The 24,794-nt window shown below is 40.9% G+C and overlaps 2 protein-coding genes across 2 annotated transcripts; one reads left to right on the top strand and one right to left on the bottom strand.

Moving 5' to 3' along the window:
• Positions 1–25: 25 nt before the first annotated feature.
• On the top strand, positions 26–7,410 carry LOC139961676 (deubiquitinase OTUD6B-like). The gene is made up of 8 exons (XM_071961067.1): positions 26–229; positions 1,262–1,404; positions 2,116–2,217; positions 3,310–3,447; positions 4,015–4,189; positions 4,709–4,770; positions 5,594–5,700; positions 6,869–7,410. The coding sequence occupies exons 1-8, from the start codon at positions 181–183 to the stop codon at positions 6,969–6,971; spliced, it is 879 nt and encodes a 292-aa protein (XP_071817168.1). The 5' UTR covers positions 26–180; the 3' UTR covers positions 6,972–7,410.
• Positions 7,411–10,650: 3,240 nt separating this feature from the next.
• LOC139965242 (zinc finger MYM-type protein 1-like) lies at positions 10,651–12,888 on the bottom strand. Its single transcript, XM_071967415.1, has one exon. The coding sequence runs from the start codon at positions 12,886–12,888 to the stop codon at positions 10,651–10,653; it is 2,238 nt and encodes a 745-aa protein (XP_071823516.1).
• Positions 12,889–24,794: the final 11,906 nt, after the last annotated feature.

Here is a 24,794-nt window from a genome sequence, read left to right on the forward strand (position 1 = left end):
ACTGTCACTTCGTTTGTAACTGATGTTTCTCTATAATGGCATGATCAACCTTGACTGTTCCATGCATCACTTCTGCTAAATATAGACTGCGGAGTCCAATGTTACAAGGTGTTACTTGTTAGGTTGGCTTAAAACATTGCATTGTACCGTGAATAATCAATTTCAGCTTCAAACATTTAAATGGAAGAACTCGATGAAAGACACAGAAAGGAGCGAAAGGAGTTACAAGGTAATTTTCTCTCAGTTCAACTTCAACTGCAATACAAAGTCAAAGTGCCCAACGTTAGTGCCCAGGCAAGGCTTAAGTTAAACTTAGGCCTAAGCCTAGCCTACTACACTAGTGTAAGTGTAACTGGGAGCCTCGAGGCTGGAATGGATAGATGATAGGCTACTAGATATGATATGCTAGCATGTATAGAGAGACAGAACTAATCATCAAATAGCAATAAAACTTTTGAGTCAAAATACCAAGAGGAAATGCTTCCGTATATGACAGGAAAATGAACACACATTTAGGCTAAAGGCATTGAAGACTCGCCCCAAACCGCGTGGGCCATCTGAAAAAGTTAACTTTCTGTTGCTTGCAAGTGACGTTTTGTTCGTGTCGCTACAACATGCAGACAGTAATGAAAAGTGATACCTTGTAATATTCAGCTGGACCTGAGATGTCCATCGCTGTATCGCTTATACACTGTGAAAGTGTGATGTGGGTATTGACCATAGCTGTAACTACTTAGGTATCAGAACTAAATATAATTCTCCTTAGGTGGTATTTCTGTATACCACAACATCTTTCTCACCATACCTTAGTCATACCATAAATGTGTGGTTCCTATAGTACCCGGTTCAATCCCTGACAGTACTGCAGTAGGAGGGGCATCTTTAAGGCTTTGGAGAAGATGGCCTAATATGGGGTTGTGGAAGGTAGTGGCAGGTGGTTTGTTTTGGTACAATGCTTTTATTTGGTGGGAGAACAGATGTTAAGTGGGTTTCCTGTTGAATACTCTGCTTGACTGAGACCTGTTATGAATAGCCATGTAGTTACTATACATCAGATAGGCTAATTAGTTCTTTAATATTTGTGTTATTTAGACTACATTGGTTATCTGCAAAGGATTCCATCTTTGTCCAGCCGCTGTGTGAATAAGGAAATGAGTCATAGTATATTTGATGCCTGTATTCTATAAATCATTAGTCTAAAATGTTTAATTCTGCTTGTGCAATAATGAATTCCTCTTAAACAAATGTCCTTGCGTTGCAGCCAAAATTCAAGCAATCAAGAAGGCAGTAACTAAAGGTGACAGAAAACGCAAGAAAGAGTCAAATGAGGAAATTTCACGGTTAGAAGCAGAACTGAAGAAAAGACATGAAGAAGAGAAACAAAACATGAATATGACAGACACGGTAAGAAATGGCTAGTATATTTAAATGTACTTCACTAATAAGGCTACTTTAAGCTTTAATTATCACATTATTAATTAATCTTTAATTACCACATTTATGCTGTTATTCGTATCGCAGTGTTATTGAGAGACACGGTCGGCAGGAATGTAGGCCTCACTTGTCCTGGACTTGTAAATTTTTAAATTCCACTTATTTCACAAGGTTCTCTTCTTGAACTAACTTAAACCTAACTAATTGTTTTTGGTATAACTAGTTATTACTAAGCTCCACTTGATAAATCTTTTTTCAGTTTTTAAGTAAACAGTACTTATCATGCAAATAATTGGAATTGAGAAATAAAATAAATAAATATAAATAAATAAATATATAAATAAATAAATATCACAGCAAATGTTGGAATTGAGCATTTCTGTTTGCAACTTATCTCCCTTGCCAGTTCCCACTTTGAGGGATGATTGAAAGGAATTAGGAAAGTTGGTTTGAGCAACCCCAGCATAGAAAATAGACCTGTACAATATTATGAATTGGTCCCAACTAAGCGCTACATACAGTTGGAATGGTAGAGAAAGTGATTTCTTTTCATGTGTACTCCAATGTTTTGAACGTTTTTACGAGGAGGAAAACTTTGCCCACCTTCCGTTCGTGTAACATGACAGTGAAATGTAATATAATCTAATACAATGTATTTGTAATATGTGTTTCGTTATTCAGGTGGAGGAAGAAGTGTCCAATGAGATGGAGAGGGTCAGTGTCAATGGTCAACAAGAGGAAGTGAAACTAGAACCTAAAGTTTCCAAAGCCCAGAGGAGAAGAGTAAGTCGTTCCTTCTCAAACCGTGGAAATAATTTACTATTCAGCACACATAAATGTGTTAAGGTTCATTAATTTGAGTAATTCAATGATCGTAATTCATCACCAGACTGTCTGGTGGTAAACCTTCATCTAATTCAGGGGTTTGCAGGGGTGAATTGAAGGTGTCCAGGACGAGGGACACATTTTTTGTACAGAACTATCACGCAGTTACAAAGTTACATGTTATGATTCCTTTTTACGATTTTATTGTTTTGCTTGAAACATTTCATCTGAGAGTGGTTGTTTTTATGAATGCTAGTAAACATTAAATTAACATTACCATATTTTTCCCAGTGACCTAAGGGGCTGTGTGGCATGTTATTAGGCCCTTTCGGAAACTGGCCTTGCTTGGGTCATATTTATAATATAATTTTATAGATAATGTAATAATTGAAGATTTCTTTTCAGGTGGTAAAACTGTTCCAAAATATCCAGTCATATGTGAAAATAATGTTGGCTAATTTTGTTTTTGGTTTTGTAACATTTGTGCTGTTTAGTAAAATATGAAAATTAAATATAATAATAATTACCTTTTAATGACCTTTCCATCTCTCAGTATATGATGATACCCATATTAACATCTCTGAGCCAGGAGTGCCAGCCAACAAACACTGTACCTTGCATACTATGTAACCAGGAATCACACTCAGCAGAGCTTCCATTCTCTTAGTAGATGATGATACCCATATTAACATTTCTTAGCCAGGAGTGCCAGTCAAAAGCCACTGTATTTTGCATACTATGTAACCAGGAATCACACTCAATAATAATTACTACAGTAATTAATTCAATATTATAATGTATTGTTTTATTCTTCTTCTTTGGTTAATAAAGCACCTAAAGCAGTTTTTTTCTGGATCAGTCACTTTATAAATTTAGTATATTTCATAATTATTATTATTATTATAATTATTATTATGATTATTATTATTATGATTATGATTATTATTTTTATTATTGTTACTGTTGTTATTATGATTATGATTATTATAATTATATTGAAACTCCAATATACATGTAGAGCTGTGTTTATTCCATCTGTTTATTTATCAGGAAAAGAAGGCTGCCTCGGAGAAAGAAAGAGATGAGAGAATAGCAGAAGAGGAATCCAAGAATGTAAACAGTAATCGTAAGGTTGAATACGAAAAAATTAAGACCATTCTAAAGCAGAGGGGTCTAGCTATAAAGGAGGTAAGAAAAATTGCTATTTTAATTCCCTGATATATATGCAGATCTTATTCTTTAATTTTTTCCCTTGTGGTCCCTTTTACGATAAAGTCAAGAAACATTGTTTAGCTGGAGGAGTTCAATCTTGAAAAAATACCAGAAAATTATCTGAAAATATTATTCAAAACTCTGCTTTAACTTTTTACAAAATATTGAGCTGAATCTGAATATCAGTGCAAACTCTTCCTGCGATAAAAAAATCTTTTTTAATTTCAATTCTCATATAACTATATCCTATTGAATTCCTGCCACTTTAAGGTTGTGTCGAGTGAGACTCTGTTGTGATTCCTGTTTATAGTCATGTAGTATTGTGGCTTTTAAGTTTTTAACAGAACATTAGCTATGACATTGCTTTTCTCTGGTTCACCAGATACACAGGATTTGGATGTCAGTCCACAAGAGCTGTATTCCTGGGGTCACTAGTTTCAAAAATCTTTCCAGCTAGTAACTTTTTGCCTCTTCAATTTTTTCGTTATCAAAATGAGTTTTTGTTTCCCTTTGTTTTTTATCCTGGTCATTTCCTTCTCTCAGATACCATCTGACGGACACTGTCTTTATCGAGCAGTCGCGGACCAACTCTTACGTCAGGAGAAAGAGACGACCGTGGAGCGTCTTCGTAAGCAGACGGCCGATTACATGAGGAATCATTTGGACGATTTCATGGCATTCCTAACCAATCCTGAAACACAGGACCTTTTAACCTCAGGTGGGTGGATTTGTCGAAATTTCATTCAGTGATGTGTTATCAAACACAGACAGAATCTGACCATAAAAATATTTAAAAACGGATAGCTTTTAAAGAAAAAGATTACGGCATACTAAAAAGCATATTGCTAATATGGTTACAGATTGATTGAAAGTAGCATTTGAAATATGACCTCATCCTCTTTCTAGGCCTTTTCTCTGACTGGGAGTGTTTTTTTCTTTAGTTTATTCTTTTCCAGTATAAATATAAATATTTATAAAAAGGATATCAAAATTCAAAAAGTACATTACGAAAATTGAAGATAAATTAGTAAAAAATTCATTTAAACATAAAACTAAAATATCAATATTAGTATAGAAAATTAAATCTTTTTTTCAGATAAATAAAGTTTTTAAAATGATTTTAATTTAATTGTTTTTTTTGGTTATTATTCCTTGATGTAAGGTTATGCCCCCTTTAAGTAAATAAAAACAAATTTGTTTGTATCTTCTTTCCATTTTCTCGTTCATTCACATACAGATGAGTATGAGAAGTATTGTCTTGACGTGGAAACCACTGCTTCCTGGGGCGGTCAACTCGAGGTAAGTGAGTGTCTTCCCGCAGGCAATTACATCTAACAAAGAGCTTTAATGTTAGCATTGATTGCATCATGGTTGAAAAAAATAAAAAAACAGTTGCTGAATGAGCTGTTATAGTTTACAGCAAGACTAGGGTCTTCTTCTTCGTGATTTTGTGTACAAAATGGGAGCTAATTTCAGGTGGTTATGTAGTATGATAATTGTGCTTGTTTGTTTTCCTGTTTGAAACATAGGCAGGTTTACATATACCTGAGTGTAAGGTAAGAAAGTAATATACTAGCTGATGCAGGCCAAAAGTTTTCACAACTTTAAGCCTCTTGTCAAAACAACGCTCAAATTTGCTGAGAAAAGATCAACTAACTAAAGTCAAGCTTTCACTGGCATTTTCCTGAACTACAACACAAGTCAGTTACTGCGCAGACTCTTGAGAGCAATACGAGAGCATGCAAGTAGGTCAGTGACTTATACATGCACAATTTTAAATACAAAGCAAATGATGCAGCCAGAAAGCTGAACAGTGAGTGGGTGCAGTAGAGTGCCACACAGGGTGCAGTAGAGTGCCACACAGGGTGCAGTAGAGTGCCACAGAGGGTGCAGTAGAGTGCCACACATGGCAAGTAGACTGTAGTCGTCTAGGCTGTCTAGCTACTCTTGATATGGCAAATATTAATTTGTCTTCAAGGCCTTGCTTAGTATTTCAATTATCTTGCCTTACAGAATACTGCAATGTCTAATTTCAATTATGTTTTATTATTCAATTATTCAATTATTATTCAATTATTAATTATTCAATTATTTCAATTATTTCAATTACCTTGCCTTACAGATTAATGCAATGTCTAATTTTCTGCAAGTCCCTGTGGAGGTCATTCAAGCAGATGGGCCACCAATTATGACAGGTGAAGATCGGACTTCTCCCACCATCATTTTATCGTAAGTCGATAATTTTTATAGTTTTTTTTTTTCTCGTTTTAATCCATTTCCTCGTCTCTTGGACTGTTCTGACAGTAATCTATGTTACGATGTAATTCCGTCATAAGATAAAACAAGTGCACCCAATCAAATTGTCAATCAAAGCTAGCCCGACATGGAGACCAAGTGAAGGGTAGGGAACAGTAGAGGTGATTGCAAAAAGGGGAATTTACATTAGAGTAGGTTTAACATCAGGAATATAACCAGCAATCAAGTAGAGAAGGGGGCAAAATTGAGACTTAATAGAAATATGATAGCAGAGTGACATTAAGGGACATAAAATAGGAATATGTAAGAGTGCAGACAACGAGGGACACAGGGAATAGTTTTGTATTCAAAATTTGTGTTTAGCAGTTTTTAAAGTTTCTGAATTTTGTCTAGCTTTTATAAAATACTATGGCTCCTGTGTACATACAAACTGCTATGCATCTTTGCACGTATATAGTAAATTTTGCATAGAATTTTGCGATGCGGGGGGGGGCTGTAATAACTTTAATGTACATATCATATAGGCATGCATCTGTTATGACATTGCATGCCAATTACATACAATCATTTGCCGTGTTATTACCCTTCCATATTGGTTATCATTTTGGGGGGGGGGAGTCGTCTTACATTTAGTGATCGTATTAGTAACTGCGAATTAGTGGGGCAAGCTTGGAATTTTTTTTAATTACCAAGGAGTTTTTTTTTGGAAACTATTGATTTCCTTTAGCTACATCATTTCAATTAATTTTTCTTTCAGTAGGTGCCCAAAAAATTCTCACCATATTGCCAGAATTTTCACAAAAATATTTGGTTGGGGGTGCAGCACCCTCTCCCCCCAGCCTCCTGCCTCTTATGCCTATGGTTGTATAGCTAGTTGTCACCAAGAATGTAAGAGGTTCAGACATAAATGGGTAAAGGAAAAAGGGCAATTGAGGATGTAACCAGATACATCGAAGGGCAACTAAGGGATGCAGTAGGGGTAACTAAGGTGGTGGGACAATGAGATAAAACTGGGAATACAGAAGAGTAAGGATATCAGGAACATCTTGAAGTAATGGTTAACCTTGAACATAATCACAAACATAGTCATTCATTGAAAAACAAAACATAACACAGCGTGTCTTTCTGTCTCTGCTCAAAGGTATCACAGGCATGCCTATGGACTCGGTGAACACTACAATTCTGTTACGACCACATCTCAGGTAGACAAATCAGAGAGCGCTGACGACGAGGGATTTTCTTAACAGAACCGTAGATGTAGCACTGCAGGAACTAGTCCAACTGGTAATTATTGCAAAACAGGACACATGATGTGTCTCCAGCCTGCTGCTGCTGATGAAAGCTTCCGTACAGCTTGTTCCCCGTTTACATTCCCATAACAGGGTGATGGGGTTACATTCTACCTTGCAACTATCTCAAGAAAAGAGCTAAAAGGTGACCTGTAAAATGTCAAGCAAGTTCATTTTTAGTATTACAATGACAGAAATGTAATAATAATAATAATGATAATCAGTATTTATTTTTTACGGCGCTATAAAAACAACTCTCTTGGGACGCAGGTTAAAATTTGAGATAGTAGGGTAACGGCTAGCGTTCACACCGACCGATACCAGCAAGCCTGTTGATTGGAGGTCTTGAGGCAGAATTATATCTCAGTCATGCCACTTGAAAAAAAAAAATCAAGGGATACCATTGGCTAACGAAACTTAAGAACTCGGCTCAAAGTTATACCATTTACTGTTCAACTATTTGGTAGTATGTTTAGGGCCAGTAAGAATAAAGACAATCATGTTTATTGCTGGACTTTCTTATAAATAAACCTTTGCAGAATTATATCTCAGTCATGCCACTTGAAAAAGAATCAATGGATACCATTGGCTAACGAAACTTAAAAACTCGGTTCAAAGTTATACCATTTTTACTGTTCAACTATTTGGTAGTATGTCTTGGGCCAGTAAGAATAAAAACAATCATGTTTATTGCTGGACTTTCTTATAAATAAACCTTTGCAATGAAACAATCAAGGAAGTGAATAAGACATGATCACAAAGTGGAGATTTGTTTAATTAGTGTCCAAAAATGGACTGTTTGGTTACTATCTGAGTATCTGAGCAAATATGCACACTAAGCTTAGGATATAACACTCTCATAAGTAATGTACCAGCCTAACCTTAACTAAATACAATAAGTCTCTATTGGAAGACCATTGATTTATAACTTTTGTTAATTTTTTTTTGGGGGGGGGGTGGATGAGGCAAGTCTATATATATGGGTACACTGTAGTGCAATCTGAAAACTTAGTAGACCCAATTGAAAGTGCATGGGTGTTTAAATAGTTTAGTAATGGAGGCACAAGCAGCTGCTAACCTAGCCTTGGTTTACAGGCAACTAAACTTAACCCAGGTATGTAGGTAACCATCTATTAATAGTATGGTGTCCAGGTAACCAACCAAACTAGTCTTGGTGTCCAGGCAACAAATTACTTTTAGAAGGCTTGGTATCCAAGTATCCAGCTATTTATAATATTGGTAACCAGTTTTTAATAGCCTTGTTGTCCAGGCAGCAAGCTTCATAAATCGTTGGTAACCAGCTGCAAACTAGATTGCTTAGGTGTGCATAATAATAATAATTTGTCAACATCTCGTTTTGTATCATGATACTGCATGTAATGCGCTCAGCCTCACATAAGTTCTTAGTAGGATGGGCTGTGAAATATGATTCAAGGAGGAAGAGACAACGAAAGCAAAACTAGAGCGAAACACAAAGAATTAAAATTGACACAGTATATTCTAAAGATTAAAATATTAAAAAAAATCATTACAGATCAACTTCAACATAACAATGTAAGTCAGAACCCCCCTATTACACGTATATATATATGTGTTAGCTGGTCGTCAACGACGCAAGCACTCAATAATATTCCCGCCAGAGCTGACGCACGCTCCCTTAGCAAGAACAGAATCCTCTCGACCTGACGCACACAGCCACCCTCTGTGAGATTCCCTCTACAACAGACGCACGCACCCTCAGTTAGAACAGGTTCCTCTCGACGTGACCCACGCACGCACCCTTGGTGAAATTCCCTCTACAGCGGACGCATGTGTAGCCGGCCAAAAACGCAGTGAAATATATTTTTAGGTTTGGGAAGATTACAAGTGACACCTCCAAATTAGGTAGGGCCGGTTTACTCTGAGATCATGGGGACAACTTGAAAAGGCAGAATGCTCACACAAAAACAAACAAATAAGGGTAAAGTGGTGCCTTTACGATGCACATGGACGTTGTATTAATATAAATGGGGTTGCTTTAACTTAATGTGAAATTATATAAATGGGTGTAACTTACTTATCTCGGAACTCTTACTTCTTATAACGACTCCACTGAACTTAATGGAAAAATAATACTTATCAGTCCCAACGAAAATAATAACAAAATCGCGGCGCGGGTCGACCGAATACAATTTGAGAACGAAATTGTCTTGGGGAACTTCTAGGGTGGTTCACTTAGTTGGGGACGTCTCTGGATTGGGTGGTTCTCTGGATGGCTCGCGACTCGGGGAAATAACCTCTTGGGGCGTCTCAGATTGGGGCGTCTCTAGGAGAAACTGTTCATCACTTGGGTTGGGTCATCGCAGGGGTTCACTTCCGGATCCAAACATTGAATTAAAATGGGAATTTATAGTTCAGTTCCATCACAACAGAAAATTATAGGGTTGCCAGATATTAGCACAGGATGAAATATAGTTCTGCCTCCATTGGTACAGCTCCGGGTGCAGGCCCGTAGCCAGGGAGTTCAGCCTGGGGGGGCTGGGAGTTGTCCAAGGGGGGCAAACAATCGGTACACTATCTAAGCGGAGCGCCACCATCGGTTGGCGCGGAGCGTACCAGAAAATTTTTGATGCCTACAACACCCCAGATCACTGGAAATAGCACTTCTCGGACTCAATTGTGACATCTGAACATCAAATTTGAAAGGGTTTTCATGTATTGAAATCATGTGTCAAATCAAATCATTTATAATAAAATGATTTTAGCCCAGATGGGTAGGGATTCATGTTGAGAGTAACACCAGTTCTTTGTGTATTTATAGTCAGCAGTCACAAAAAACATAGAAAGACACGAATAGGTATTCTATTAATCCCCTGTGTTTCCTATTTTTGAGAACAATGTCTCGCTGTGCCCAGTGCCCCACAAATTGGGGCACAGTGAGACACATCCAGAAATTTTTGAAATGCTCTAAAATCCCTGTTGCCACATGCATACAAACTTCTAGAATTGAATGTGCGAATGTGCCCTTACATATACCAAACATGAGCTTCTTTTGATAGTTCAATGGCTAAGTTATGGAATTGGCCAAACGGATTTTTCTGTCTCACAGTGACCCACCCACGGTTCTAGGGTGAAATCTACAGCATGAAACAGCTAATTGAAATATCTTTCACTCGACTTAGTGCGACCATGCAGGGAGATGCTACTGACAGATTGTTACTGGGCATTGATATCAATAATGGTTGATATTTGTACAAGTCCACATCCACATTGAAATTTATGTTACACTTTAAGTAAACGAATACGATAATCTTGAACCACATGAATTCAGTCCCATACATCAATTTGTGGTGTTATACGTGAAAATGATAACACATGTACTCTGTACTGCTGTCGTGTCCGGACAACTCCCACCCGGACAATTCCCACCCGAACAGTTCCCACCCAACTGAAGCTTTATTTTCGTCAGAATTAGGGTTAGTTTTAGGGTTAGGGGTTATGGTTAGTGTCAATGAGTTAGGTTTAGGGTCAGAGTTAGCGTTAGGGTTAGTGGGTTAGGGTTAGGGTCTAAAGTTAGGGTTCGCTATGGGTGGTAATTGTCCGGGTGGGAATTGTCCGGGTGGGAGTTGACCTAGCACCGTACTGCTGTAGTCATTCAGAACAATTGCAAGTGTCTTTGCTTCTGTGCAAATATGCTCAAAAATTCATCCAGGTTCAAGGCCTCTGTTCTCTTTTTCTCGAATGCAAGCATGACCAAGTTACTTTTCCGGCTTGTGAGCATTGAGCGACGTGTAGGTTTATCAATCCTGCCCTCTGTAGAGAAAGTACTCTCACAGAGAGCACTGCTACTTCCAAACGTTGAGATGTCTGCCAACATGTTGTAGGTATCTGGGAAAGCAGTTCTCTGCTCATACACTTTCTTGAGTACAGCATTAGAGTCGCTCGAGTCTGCAACAGGAAGGCTGCGATCAAGGAATTTCTTGCACACGGAAAGTTCGGCTTCAGATGGTACTGTAACACCGAGCGCTGCCAACGGGGCTAACTTTTCGTGATGAAAGAAATCTTCGGACTTTCGGCTCGCAGCGGAAGTTGCTTGATAGAGCCATGCATTGTCACTGAAGCGCCGTCTGAATTCCGACAGTGTTATGTCAACTGCTTCATACATTGTGGCTTTTAATTTGGACATTTGTTGAGAAGATGCGCTAGCACTCCTGTTACCGATAGCTTCCGTGATTACGTAATCATCCAGACGACCATTGGGTAATCTAGCACGCTTTGGGCGGGATGTCTCGGGTCCAGTAATCTCATCACTTTCCGCCTCCATTAGCTTATGAGCACTTGCCACAAATGTTGTGAAATGCTCATCTGACCGTAGATCGCCCAGCTCTCCAGTCGTAGCACTCACCAGGTTCAATGCCTCGATCAGGTCTGTTTCACGTGCCTGCAGCATTCTGTTGATCGGCGACATTACTTCCAGTAGTTCTTTTAGGAACACCATAAGAAACCGGAACTTGAAATCCGAGATCGTCTGTCGAAGGCCTGTAGCAGTGGCAATGGTCTCCCCATCAAACATTGATGTATTTAGCTTGATGGCAGTAAGTGCTTCCATTATCTTGGTGAAGTTATCAGCGATGGCCTTGGTTGCTTGGAGGTGCCCGGACCAACGTGTCTCGAGAACACGCTTGATGTGTGTGCCACTGTACAAGGCTGCTACTTTCGGCTTTCTGAAGAAATTATACAGCATCTCTACTTGGTCAAAATATATGCCAATGTCTTGTATGAATGACACCAGGCTGATGACTATCAAGTGGATTCTGTGATCGTAGCAGTGCACGTATGGCACTTGTCTGCCAATTTTTTCCTGTATGCGCCTCTGAACCCCACTTTTGTCTCCACTCATAACACTCGCCCCATCGTAGCACTGGGTAATCACATTATCCAATGGGATACCTGCATATTCCAAAGTGCTGCAAATCACTTCCGTCAATGCTTCTGCATCTAGCTCTGTGGTATGGGGCATTCTTACCAAAGATTCCATGCATTTTCCTTCCTTAACAAAGCGTACGCCTACCGAGATGTTTTCAACATTGTTCTTATCACGCGCACCATCCGCTAGAAGTGTATATCGTTTCGTGGATGTGCTATTCACATCTTTAGCAACATCTTTCATGACCATATCTGCTAGTGTGTCTATTATTTCATTTTGGATTTCCGGTGATCGATAGGTTGCATTACTCGGCATGACTTTTGCAATATCAGCAAGTTTCTGGTCCTTTCTTAAGGTAAACTGGAAAAGTTTCTCAAACAAGCCCCTTTCATTATGGGTAGTGATATCATAGTCTCCTCTGAGTGGAAGTTCATTCACAGCAATGAACTGTATGATTTCCGCAATTGACCGGACATAGTACCGACGTTTCTCAAGAACATCTGCGTTCACCAATGTGGAAATAGAGCAGCCTTTCTCAACCCGCAGTTCCTTCTCTCTCCAGGACACCATAGCTGTGATGTGAGGAGCTGATAAGTTGTGCTTTTCCAGCCCCTTCCGTTTGTCACCCAATGCAGTCTTCCATGCTTTGTAACCAATCACACTCCATTCTTTGCTCACTCCTGGGGGCGAGAAGACTCTACAGCAATAACAAAATGCAGCATTTTTCTCTACAGAATACTCCAGCCAATCATATTTGTCGTACCACTCGGGGTGGAATCTACGGTTGTTTGCATCACTTGGAAATGGAACGTTTGTGGGACGCCTGATAGTCTCCCTGGTAGAACTGCCTGGTTGATCCTGGGCCTGGACTGCTGCCCTTGGCTCACTTGGTTCGGTTTCCAGTCCGGGTGTGCGTTGTTTTCTTACAAACCACTTGTCCAAGTTGGCGGGCCGACTGTTGGCCATTGTGCAGTATGTTGTCTGTGCAAGGAAATTGAGGGAACATGAATAAAGACCATAGATCTGTGATAATTTAAGCGTTTCGTCCCAAAATTCAAAATGGCCGCCAATTTGACCTCGGATGACCTCAAAATTAGTGCCATCTTTTTCTGCATCTAATGTTACCTCCATATACCAATTTTCATTCAAATCGGACAAAAATTGGCGCAAATTATGCAAATTAGCTGCCCCCAGGGGTGCGACCATGTGCAAATTCGAACTCATCCGAGATTTTACTTAGGCGAACACATCTGCAAAGTTTGAAGTCGATCGGTTAATGTCTCGGAGCGTGAGAGCGCTAAGGCGAAAAGCGTCCGGCGGCGGCGGATCCGGCGGAGACGAAGGCAAAACCATTATATCCCGATGTGGGGATACAAGGGACTGAATGTGCATGTTCCTCTCACAAAGCTACAGTGCACAGTACTATGTTTGTACAAGCACAAGAATAGATGTGAAACTTGTCGTCATAATAAACATGATTGTGCCGTGTACTCACATTCTGGTTGGAAGGGGGAGCACCGGAGCAGTCAACAGTGTGAGCCTGAATTTTCTGGTTGGAGTGTGTCGAAAGGGTGCGCAAGATTACGAGTACGAGTAATACCGTACCGTACCAGTACATACAAGGGAACGAGGGTGCATGAAACTAATTGCAGTGCAGCGTCAAAATTATTTCAAGGCAAGGTGACATGGAATAGCCGACTTTGCCGACGTTGGTATGTAACAAGTTAGTTTATATCACATGATATGGGGTATGTATGGAAGCTTATGGCCTGTTACTGGTATTGGATTGTTTTCAGATAAACAGAATATATATGTAATTATGCAAGGCTGGTACATTTCACAAATAGAGTATGACATTTTATTTTTATGGCTTGAAATTGTCTTGGGGGGGGCCAAAATATGTCGAGGGGGGGCGGCGCCCCCTTTCGCCCCCCCTTGACTACGGGCCTGTCCGGGTGATAAACTTTTATTAAATATGAAATTTCCTTGTAAAACAGTTCCAGGTTTTTACTAAAATAGAATATCCATTTGTAGAACAAGCTCCAGGTATTCACTAAACTTCTATAAAAACTCCATGGGTAAATAGCTTCAATTAAGTGTCCATTTAACTTCTAATTAATTTAATACTGGTCCTCTACTCTATTACTGGTGAAGTTAGTCTAAGAAAATAATTATGATCTCGTGCCCAACCATTTCAAACTTAATCCTTCCCCTCTGCTCCTCTAACTATTAAAACTTAATCCTTCCCCTCTTCTCCTCTAACTACTGTAAACTTAACTCGGCGTCAGTGTCTTATCTTAATTTCCCCCTACCATGCTACCCTATTCACTCCATCCCATAATAATTAGAATACATCCCATAATAATATGAATACATCCCATAATAATAAGAATACATCCCATAATAATAGTACAAGGCAACTCACACATGACCACCTTAAACCAATTAAACACAAAGCTTGGTTCATTGAGTATTCATGATTTAGCCTTTGTCTCAACTTCCCCCCCCCCCCTACTCTAGACCAGCTTGCCCTCCACTTCCTGGTATCCGAGGTCCAGTGACCAACCAGCTGTCAATTAACACTTAATACATAATTTACCAGACACATTACTTAATTTATGGTGTCCTTTGGTACATTTAAAATAATCATCTATCATCAAAACATTCCTATCTAACCAAACAAAAGTTATAAAATTGTCTATTTAACCCACAGTTCTGAAAAAGGATAGACTCTTGGAGCCACTCATATATTCCTAGAAAATGGGACCACGCAAAACAATTACTTAGCTTAAGAAAAAGACAGGTCACACAGGGCCACCCGACCACTAACTGTTGCCATGTAGTAGTTAGCAATAAAAGTGAAAATTAAGGGAACTCATAAATCTACCAAGTAAAGGTTATTCATTGTCAAATGAATAAAAACAAACAAACAAAAGAAAACGATCAAATGAATAAAAACAAAAGTAGGAAAATGAAAGAAAATGATAACTATACAAAACATTAACCAGGTTATGCTCTGGTTACACTTTCCCCCTGCCTCTGGAAATGGCTCCTGACATTTCACCTTAAAACAAGTCACCACCACCTGTGACTTTCTTCATATCTCCCTCCTCGGATATGATGTGGCCAAGGTATTTAACTCTTTTACGGAGTAGTTGGCATTTGGATGGTTTCACTTTAAGACCGTAATCTTCAAGTCTCTGGAAAACTGCTTTCAATCTCTTGAGGTGTTCTTCAAAGGTATGAGAAAAGATTATAATATCGTCAAGGTACACAAGACATTGTTGAAGGTTAAGGTCACCCATACACATCTCCATGAGGCGTTGAAAGGTTGCAGGGGCATTAGTTAGACCAAATGGCATGCGGTTACACTCATAAAAACCAAAGGGTGTCGTGAAGGCTGTTTTGTACTTCTCTTTCTCTTCAACCTCTATCTGCCAGTATCCACTTTTAAGATCTAGGGAGGAAAACCACTTAGCACCTGCCAGGGCATCCAGACTCTCTTCAATACGAGGTAGAGCGTATGCATCTTTAATTGTCTTGGCATTCAATTTACGATAATCTATACAAAATCGAAGGGTTCCGTCCTTCTTTCTCACTAAAACTACAGGGGATGCAAATGGGCTGCAGGAGGGTCGAATAATATCACCATCCTCCATGTCCTTCAACAATTTTCGGACCTCCTGATAATCAGCAGGGGGATATTCGCCGGTGTCTCTCCTTAAAGGGGGTTGGGTCACTTAGGGGGATAGTATGTTTCACTGCTGTCGCACAGCCTAGATCGTTTTCATGCTTAGAGATGACCGCTTCATGTTTCCGCAATAGTGTCTCTATCTCTTTAAGTTGTGGTGGGGTCAACCGGGATTGGTCAATGTCAAATTCGTCAAACGTTCTCCTCACTTGGACTCTGTACGTTGGTGCTCATACTCTGCGCCTTTTTCTCTCTTCCAGTTTTAGACACTGGAGCCTGCACTACATCTACTCTGTGGATTTGACACACTTGCTTATTTCCATTCAGGTAAACATCCTTCGTGGAAATATTGGTAATTTTTAAAGGGAAAGTCTTGACTCTTTGGGATATATCGATAACACCTGGACTAATAATCAGTCCCGAAGGCAGCCGGGCATCTGGATCATATTCGGGAATTACAAAAACTCTCTCTCCTTTAGGGATTGTCGTCCTTGCCCTCCCTTTAACTAGAATTGATCTACCAGGTTGGATCTTGACACTGCTATGGTGGTCAAGGTAGACCCTCCAGCCACTCTCTTCTGTATGGACCTTGGACTGTAACTCTCTATAGGCTGTCTGCCACGCTGAGGGAACTACGTTATGTTGTAAAAAATGTACCCCAAGGCATTCTCTACATTTCTCCATACAGCGGGATATGATATTAGTACCAAGAAGTAGGGGCACACCTTGGTTGTAAGGTGTGTCAAGGACAATAAGGGCACAGGTTTCATACTTCTCATCTCTAAGGGTCACATGGCCGGGGAAGGTTATTGTTACTCGCACATAGCCTAGATATGCCACGCTATGTCCTCCGCCCCCTTTCAGGTCAATGAGGCCACGTAGGTCTCCTAAGGGCATGTAGGAGAGATATCTCTTGTAGAATGAATTAGCTATCATGGTCACTTGGGATCCGGTGTCAATGAGGCTCTTGCAGTAGACCCCATTAATTATAGCCGCACTCTCTGATGCATCTCCCACAATCTCGTCTACAGGGGGGTACTCCTGGGGGCACGGTCAGTTTGGGCCACTTACTGCTCCCCGGGTAGAAGTGACCGTGGGGAGTTTAATTAACCTGGGTTGGGGTTCTGCAAAACGTTGCTATTTGGCCGGACTGATTGCATCTAAAGCATCTGGTATGGGGGCACTGACGAGCCAGGTGCCCTACCACCCCACATTTATAACATTTTGGGGGCACCCTGTTCAACAATGGGGGTATATCATTCGACGTACGGGATTTGGGGGTTGAGCCCTCACTCTCCTGTCTGCCAGCTCTTTAAAGCTCTTCAAGTTTCTTGGTAAGCTCCCTAACCTTTGCCTCCAAGTCAGGGACCACTGGGGACGGGGTTGTCGGGGTTGTCGAATGCATTAGCACTCTCCCGGTTTGAGCATTTCTTTTGAGGTGTCTCCGGTCAGCACACTCTTGTTCGGCCAAACGTGTCAGCCGAAGGAGGTCTCCAAAATTTCTCGCCTCTTGGTAGTTGTGCCGAACGGCCCCCCTTACATCATCGTCCACGAGCCCTTTCCAAAATACTACCCTAAGGGTCCAGTCCACCTCTTCTGCAGAAATCCCTCCTCTGTCTTTGGCCTTCATGACAAGGCTTTCTAATCTACACCCAAATGCTGCAGTAGTTTCTCCTTTCTGCTGGTGTGTATTATAGGCCTGTGCTAGCAAGTCAGCCCCTGATTCTACAGTTCCATAAATCCCCTCCAGCTTTCCAACTATTTCCTCGATACTTGAGTTTGGGCCTAAATGCCTAACTACCCTGGCCGCTTGGCCCCTCAGGGAATTCCTTACTGCATTTTCTATAACCTCCTTAGAGTGCACTTCTTGTTGCAGGAGACAAGAGATCTCGTACTCCCACATCTCAAAGTTGTCTACGCTTAATTTATTGTTGGTCTCCCCAGCAAAGACCGAAATTCTTGGGGATTGGATGATGGTGGTACCCATGGGTTGACAAGCTGGGGGAACTGATCCCTCTGAGGATAAGCTCAGGTTATCGTCTTTTTGCACAGTGTAACCTGCTAGCTTCAAGGCTTTGATCATGTCTTGTCGAGACATCTCGCTTGAGGGGCTTTGTATCGAAAGGCTGAGGGAAATTCCCTTGAAAACCTCATCCTTCAGATCTGTCACTGCCTTTTCTGCTTTCTCTGCAGACACATACTCACACAAACCAACGCTAGGGTCACCATTAAACCTGAACGATTTTACTTCCCCTACTCTACCCATAAAATTCTTCAACTCTTCCAAGTCAATGTCCCAAGTCAATTTACGCCTGGCGTAAATATATTTTTAGGTTTGGGAAGATTACAAGTGACACCTCCAAATTAGGTAGGGCCGGTTTACTCTGAGATCGTGGGGACAACTTAAAAAGGCAGAATGCTCACACAAAAGCAAACAAATAAAGGTAAAGTGGTGTGTTAACGATGCACACGGACGTTGTATTAATATCAATGGGGTTACTTTAACTTAATGTGAAATTATATAAATGGGTTTAACTTACATATCTCGGAACTCTTACTTCTTATAACGACTCCACTGAACTTAATGGAAAAATAATACTTATCAGTCCCAACGAGAATAATAACAAAATCGCGGCGCGGGTCGACCGAATACAGTTTGAGAAAGAAATTGTCTCCTTGGGGAACTTCTAGGGCGGTTCACTTAGTTGGGGATGTCTCTGGATTGGGTGGTTCTCTGGATGGCTCGCGACGCGGGGAAATAACCTCTTGGGGCGTCTCAGATTGGGGCGTCTCTAGGAGAAACTGTTCATCACTCGGGTTGGGTCATCGCAGGGGTTCACTTCCGGATCCAAACATTGAATTAAAATGGGAATTTATAGTTCAGTTCCATCACAACAGAAAATTATAGGGTTGCCAGATATTAGCACAGGATGAAATATAGTTCTGCCTCCATTGGTACAGCTCCGGGTGATAAACTTTTATTAAATATGAAATATCCTTGTAAAACAGTTCCAGGTTTTTACTAAAATAGAATATCCATTTGTAGAACAAGCTCCAGGTATTCACTAAACTTCTATAAAAACTCCATGGGTAAATAGCTTCAATTAAGTGTCCATTTAACTTCTAATTAATTTAATACTGGTCCTCTACTCTATTACTTGTGAAGTTAGTCTAAGAAAATAATTATGATCTCGTGCCCAACCATTTCAAACTTAATCCTTCCCCTCTTCTCCTCTAACTATTAAAACTTAATCCTTCCCCTCTTCTCCTCTAACTACTGTAAACTTAACTCGGCGTCAGTGTCTTTTCTTAGTTTCCCCCTACCATGCTACCCTATTCACTCCATCCCATAATAATAAGAATACATCCCATAATAATAATAATACATCCCATAATAATAATACAAGGCAACTCACACATGACCACCTTAAACCAATTAAACACAAAAGGTTGGTTCATTGAATATTCATGATTTAGCTTTTGTCTCAACTTTCCCCCCCCCCCCCCCTACTCTAGACCAGCTTGCCCTCCACTTCCTGGTATCCGAGGTCCAGTGACCAACCAGCTGTCAATTAACACTTAATACATAATTTACCAGACACATTACTTAATTTATGGTGTCCTTTGGTACATTTAAAATAATCATCTATCACCAAAACATTCCTATCGAACCAAACAAAAGTTATACAATTGTCTATTTAACCCACAGTTCTGAAAAAGGGATAGACTCTTGGAGCCACTCATATATTCCTAGAAAATAGGACCACGCAAAACAATTACTTAGCTTAAGAAAAAGACAGGTCACACAGGGCCACCCGACCACTAACTGTTGCCATGTAGTAGTTAGCAATAAAAGTGAAAATTAAGGGAACTCATAAATCTACCAAGTAAAGGTTATTCATTGTCAAATGAATAAAAACAAACAAACAAAAGAAAATGATCAAATGAATAAAAACAAAAGTAGGAAAATAAAAGAAAATGATAACTATACATAACATTAACCAGGTTATGCTCTGGTTACACTTTCCCCCTGCCTCTGGAAATGGCTCCTGACATTTCACCTTAAAACAAGTCACCACCACCTGTGACTTTTTTCATATCTCCCTCCTCGGATATGATGTGGCCAAGGTATTTAACTCTTTTACGGAGTAGTTGGCATTTGGATGGTTTCACTTTAAGACCGTAATCTTCAAGTCTCTGGAAAACTGCTTTCAATCTCTTGAGGTGTTCTTCAAAGGTATGAGAAAAGATTATAATATCGTCAAGGTACACAAGACATTGTTGAAGGTTAAGGTCACCCATACACATCTCCATGAGGCGTTGAAAGGTTGCAGGGGCATTAGTTAGACCAAATGGCATGCGGTTACACTCATAAAAACCAAAGGGTGTCGTGAAGGCTGTTTTGTACTTCTCTTTCTCTTCAACCTCTATCTGCCAGTATCCACTTTTAAGATCTAGGGAGGAAAACCACTTAGCACCTGCCAGGGCATCCAGACTCTCTTCAATACGAGGTAGAGCGTATGCATCTTTAATTGTCTTGGCATTCAATTTACGATAATCTATACAAAATCGAAGGGTTCCGTCCTTCTTTCTCACTAAAACTACAGGGGATGCAAATGGGCTGCAGGAGGGTCGAATAATATCACCATCCTCCATGTCCTTCAACAATTTTCGGACCTCCTGATAATCAGCAGGGGGATATTCGCCGGTGTCTCTCCTTAAAGGGGGTTGGGTCACTTAGGGGGATAGTATGTATCACTGCTGTCGCACAGCCTAGATTGTTTTCATGCTTAGAGATGACCGCTTCATGTTTCCGCAGTAGTGTCTCTATCTCTTTAAGTTGTGGTGGGGTCAACAGGGATTAGTCAATGTCAAATTCGTCAAACGTTATCTCCTCACTTGGACTCTGTACGTTGGTGCTCATAGTCTGTGCCTTTTTCTCCCTTCCAGTTTTAGACACTGGAGCCTGCACTACATCTACTCTGTGGATTTGACACACTTGCTTATTTCCCTTCAGGTAAACATCATTCGTGGAAATATTGGTAATTTTTAAAGGGAAAGTCTTGACTCTTTGGGATATATCGATAACACCTGGACTAATAATCAGTCCCGAAGGCAGCCGGGCATCTGGATCATATTCGGGAATTACAAAAACTCTCTCTCCTTTAGGGATCGTCGTCCTTGCCCTCCCTTTTACTAGAACTGATCTACCAGGTTGGATCTTGACACTGCTATGGTGGTCAAGATAGACCCTCCAGCTACTCTCTTCTGTATGGACCTTGGACTGTAACTCTCTATAGGTTGTCTGCCACGCTGAGGGAATTACGTTATGTTGTAAAAAATGTACCCCAAGGCATTCTCTACATTTCTCCATACAGCGGGATATGATATTAGTACCAAGAAGTAGGGGCACACCTTGGTTGTAAGGTGTGTCAAGGACAATAAGGGCACAGGTTTCATACTTCTCATCTCTAAGGGTCACATGGCCGGGGAAGGTTATTGTTACTCGCACGTAGCCTAGATATGCCACGCTATGTCCTCCGCCCCCTTTCAGGTCAATGAGGCCACGTAGGTCTCCTAAGGGCATGTAGGAGAGATATCTCTTGTAGAATGAATTAGCTATCATGGTCACTTGGGATCCGGTGTCAATGAGGCTCTTGCAGTAGACCCCATTAATTATAGCCGTACTCTCTGATGCATCTCCCACAATCTCGTCTACAGGGGGGTACTCCTGGGGGCACGGTCAGTTTGGGCCACTTACCTCTCCCCGGGTAGAAGTGACCGTGGGGAGTTTAAATTAACCTGGGTTGGGGTTCTGCAAAACGTTGCTATTTGGCCGGACTGATTGCATCTAAAGCATCTGGTATGGGGGCACTGACGAGCCAGGTGCCCTACAACCCCACATTTATAACAATTTGGGGGCACCCTGTTCAACAATGGGGGTATATCATTCGACGTACGGGATTTGGGGGTTGAGCCCTCACTCTCCTGTCTGCCAGCTCTTTAAAGCTCTTCAAGTTTCTTGGTAAGCTCCCTAACCTTTGCCTCCAAGTCAGGGACCACTGGGGACGGGGTTGTCGGGGTTGTCGAATGCATTAGCACTCTCCCGGTTTGAGCATTTCTTTTGAGGTGTCTCCGGTCAGCACACTCTTGTTCGGCCAAACGTGTCAGCCGAAGGAGGTCTCCAAAATTTCTCGCCTCTTGGTAGTTGTGCCGAACGGCCCCCCTTACATCATCGTCCACGAGCCCTTTCCAAAATACTACCCTAAGGGTCCAGTCCACCTCTTCTGCAGAAATCCCTCCTCTGTCTTTGGCCTTCATGACAAGGCTTTCTAATCTACACCCAAATGCTGCAGTAGTTTCTCCTTTCTGCTGGTGTGTATTATAGGCCTGTGCTAGCAAGTCAGCCCCTGATTCTACAGTTCCATAAATCCCCTCCAGCTTTCCAACTATTTCCTCGATACTTGAGTTTGGGCCTAAATGCCTAACTACCCTGGCCGCTTGGCCCCTCAGGGAATTCCTTACTGCATTTTCTATAACCTCCTTAGAGTGCACTTCTTGTTGCAGGAGACAAGAGATCTCGTACTCCCACATCTCAAAGTTGTCTACGCTTAATTTATTGTTGGTCTCCCCAGCAAAGACCGAAATTCTTGGGGATTGGATGATGGTGGTACCCATGGGTTGACAAGCTGGGGGAACTGATCCCTCTGAGGATAAGCTCAGGTTATCGTCTTTTTGCACAGTGTAACCTGCTAGCTTCAAGGCTTTGATCATGTCTTGTCGAGACATCTCGCTTGAGGGGCTTTGTATCGAAAGGCTGAGGGAAATTCCCTTGAAAACCTCATCCTTCAGATCTGTCACTGCCTTTTCTGCTTTCTCTGCAGACACATACTCACACAAACCAACGCTAGGGTCACCATTAAACCTGAACGATTTTACTTCCCCTACTCTACCCATAAAATTCTTCAACTCTTCCAAGTCAATGTCCCAAGTCAATTTACGCCTGGCGTAAATATATTTTTAGGTTTGGGAAGATTACAAGTGACACCTCCAAATTAGGTAGGGCCGGTTTACTCTGAGATCGTGGGGACAACTTAAAAAGGCAGAATGCTCACACAAAAGCAAACAAATAAAGGTAAAGTGGTGTGTTAACGATGCACACGGACGTTGTATTAATATCAATGGGGTTACTTTAACTTAATGTGAAATTATATAAATGGGTTTAACTTACATATCTCGGAACTCTTACTTCTTATAACGACTCCACTGAACTTAATGGAAAAATAATACTTATCAGTCCCAACGAGAATAATAACAAAATCGCGGCGCGGGTCGACCGAATACAGTTTGAGAAAGAAATTGTCTCCTTGGGGAACTTCTAGGGCGGTTCACTTAGTTGGGGATGTCTCTGGATTGGGTGGTTCTCTGGATGGCTCGCGACGCGGGGAAATAACCTCTTGGGGCGTCTCAGATTGGGGCGTCTCTAGGAGAAACTGTTCATCACTCGGGTTGGGTCATCGCAGGGGTTCACTTCCGGATCCAAACATTGAATTAAAATGGGAATTTATAGTTCAGTTCCATCACAACAGAAAATTATAGGGTTGCCAGATATTAGCACAGGATGAAATATAGTTCTGCCTCCATTGGTACAGCTCCGGGTGATAAACTTTTATTAAATATGAAATATCCTTGTAAAACAGTTCCAGGTTTTTACTAAAATAGAATATCCATTTGTAGAACAAGCTCCAGGTATTCACTAAACTTCTATAAAAACTCCATGGGTAAATAGCTTCAATTAAGTGTCCATTTAACTTCTAATTAATTTAATACTGGTCCTCTACTCTATTACTGGTGAAGTTAGTCTAAGAAAATAATTATGATCTTGTGCCCAACCATTTCAAACTTAATCCTTCCCCTCTTCTCCTCTAACTATTAAAACTTAATCCTTCCCCTCTTCTCCTCTAACTCCTGTAAACTTAACTCGGCGTCAGTGTCTTTTCTTAGTTTCCCCCTACCATGCTACCCTATTCACTCCATCCCATAATAATAAGAATACATCCCATAATAATAAGAATACATCCCATAATAATAATACAAGGCAACTCACACATGACCACCTTAAACCAATTAAACACAAAAAGTTGGTTCATTGAATATTCATGATTTAGCTTTTGTCTCAACTTTCCCCCTCCTACAGTACTCTAGACCAGCTTGCCCTCCACTTCCTGGTATCCGAGGTCCAGTGACCAACCAGCTGTCAATTAACACTTAATACATAATTTACCAGACACATTACTTAATTTATGGTGTCCTTTGGTACATTTAAAATAATCATCTATCACCAAAACATTCCTATCTAACCAAACAAAAGTTATAAAATTGTCTATTTAACCCACAATTCTGAAAACGGATAGACTCTTGGAGCCACTCATATATTCCTAGAAAATAGGACCACGCAAAACAATTACTTAGCTTAAGAAAAAGACAGGTCACACAGGGCCACCCGACCACTAACAAAGGTAATTTGCCCCATTATACATAAAAAAAAACTGAACATAACTACAAAGTATTTACAATATCACCACTTAACACTGGTCTGGACTTACACCCCAGAGATTTCCCTTTCTGTGACTTCCAGGACCCTTCCATCTGGATACATCAGTGTCTATGTTGTAACCTTCAATGCCATACCCCTCTCTAGGCTACAAACATAAGAATTTCTAGTCTCAGTAACATTTGTGTTCCTCTTCACCTCGTCTTCAGCTGCTTTCAGTTCCTGAAGCCGGGAACCAATTTCCAAGAGCTTCCCAGGTATGGACAAGCATTGAACTGATGGGGGGCTCTTCACTCCTCCATCTACCATCTCCTCGCCCGTCATGTTGCTGGCCTCATCTTCTGCCAGCTCCTCGTTGTGGTTATCTCTTCTGGATTGGCCCTGTTCGTCCCTGCGACATCGTGGGCAGTCCTTGCCTTCTTTGACTTCCCTTCCTTGTCTCGGTCCCTTTCCTTCCCACGTTTCTCTGTCGGAACACCCTCTTCTGTCAGCTTCTGTGTCCTGTGCCTGTCGTTACTTGCCTCCCGCCTGGTTCCTCCTGGGCTCACATCTGACTCTCCAATCGACTTGCTGGTAACATGAGGCGCCTCATACACCCTCTCCTATGCCTATCCACATCAGCTCGTC

Source organism: Apostichopus japonicus, chromosome 3, assembly GCF_037975245.1.
Source record: "Apostichopus japonicus isolate 1M-3 chromosome 3, ASM3797524v1, whole genome shotgun sequence".
Lineage (NCBI taxonomy): Eukaryota > Metazoa > Echinodermata > Holothuroidea > Aspidochirotida > Stichopodidae > Apostichopus > Apostichopus japonicus.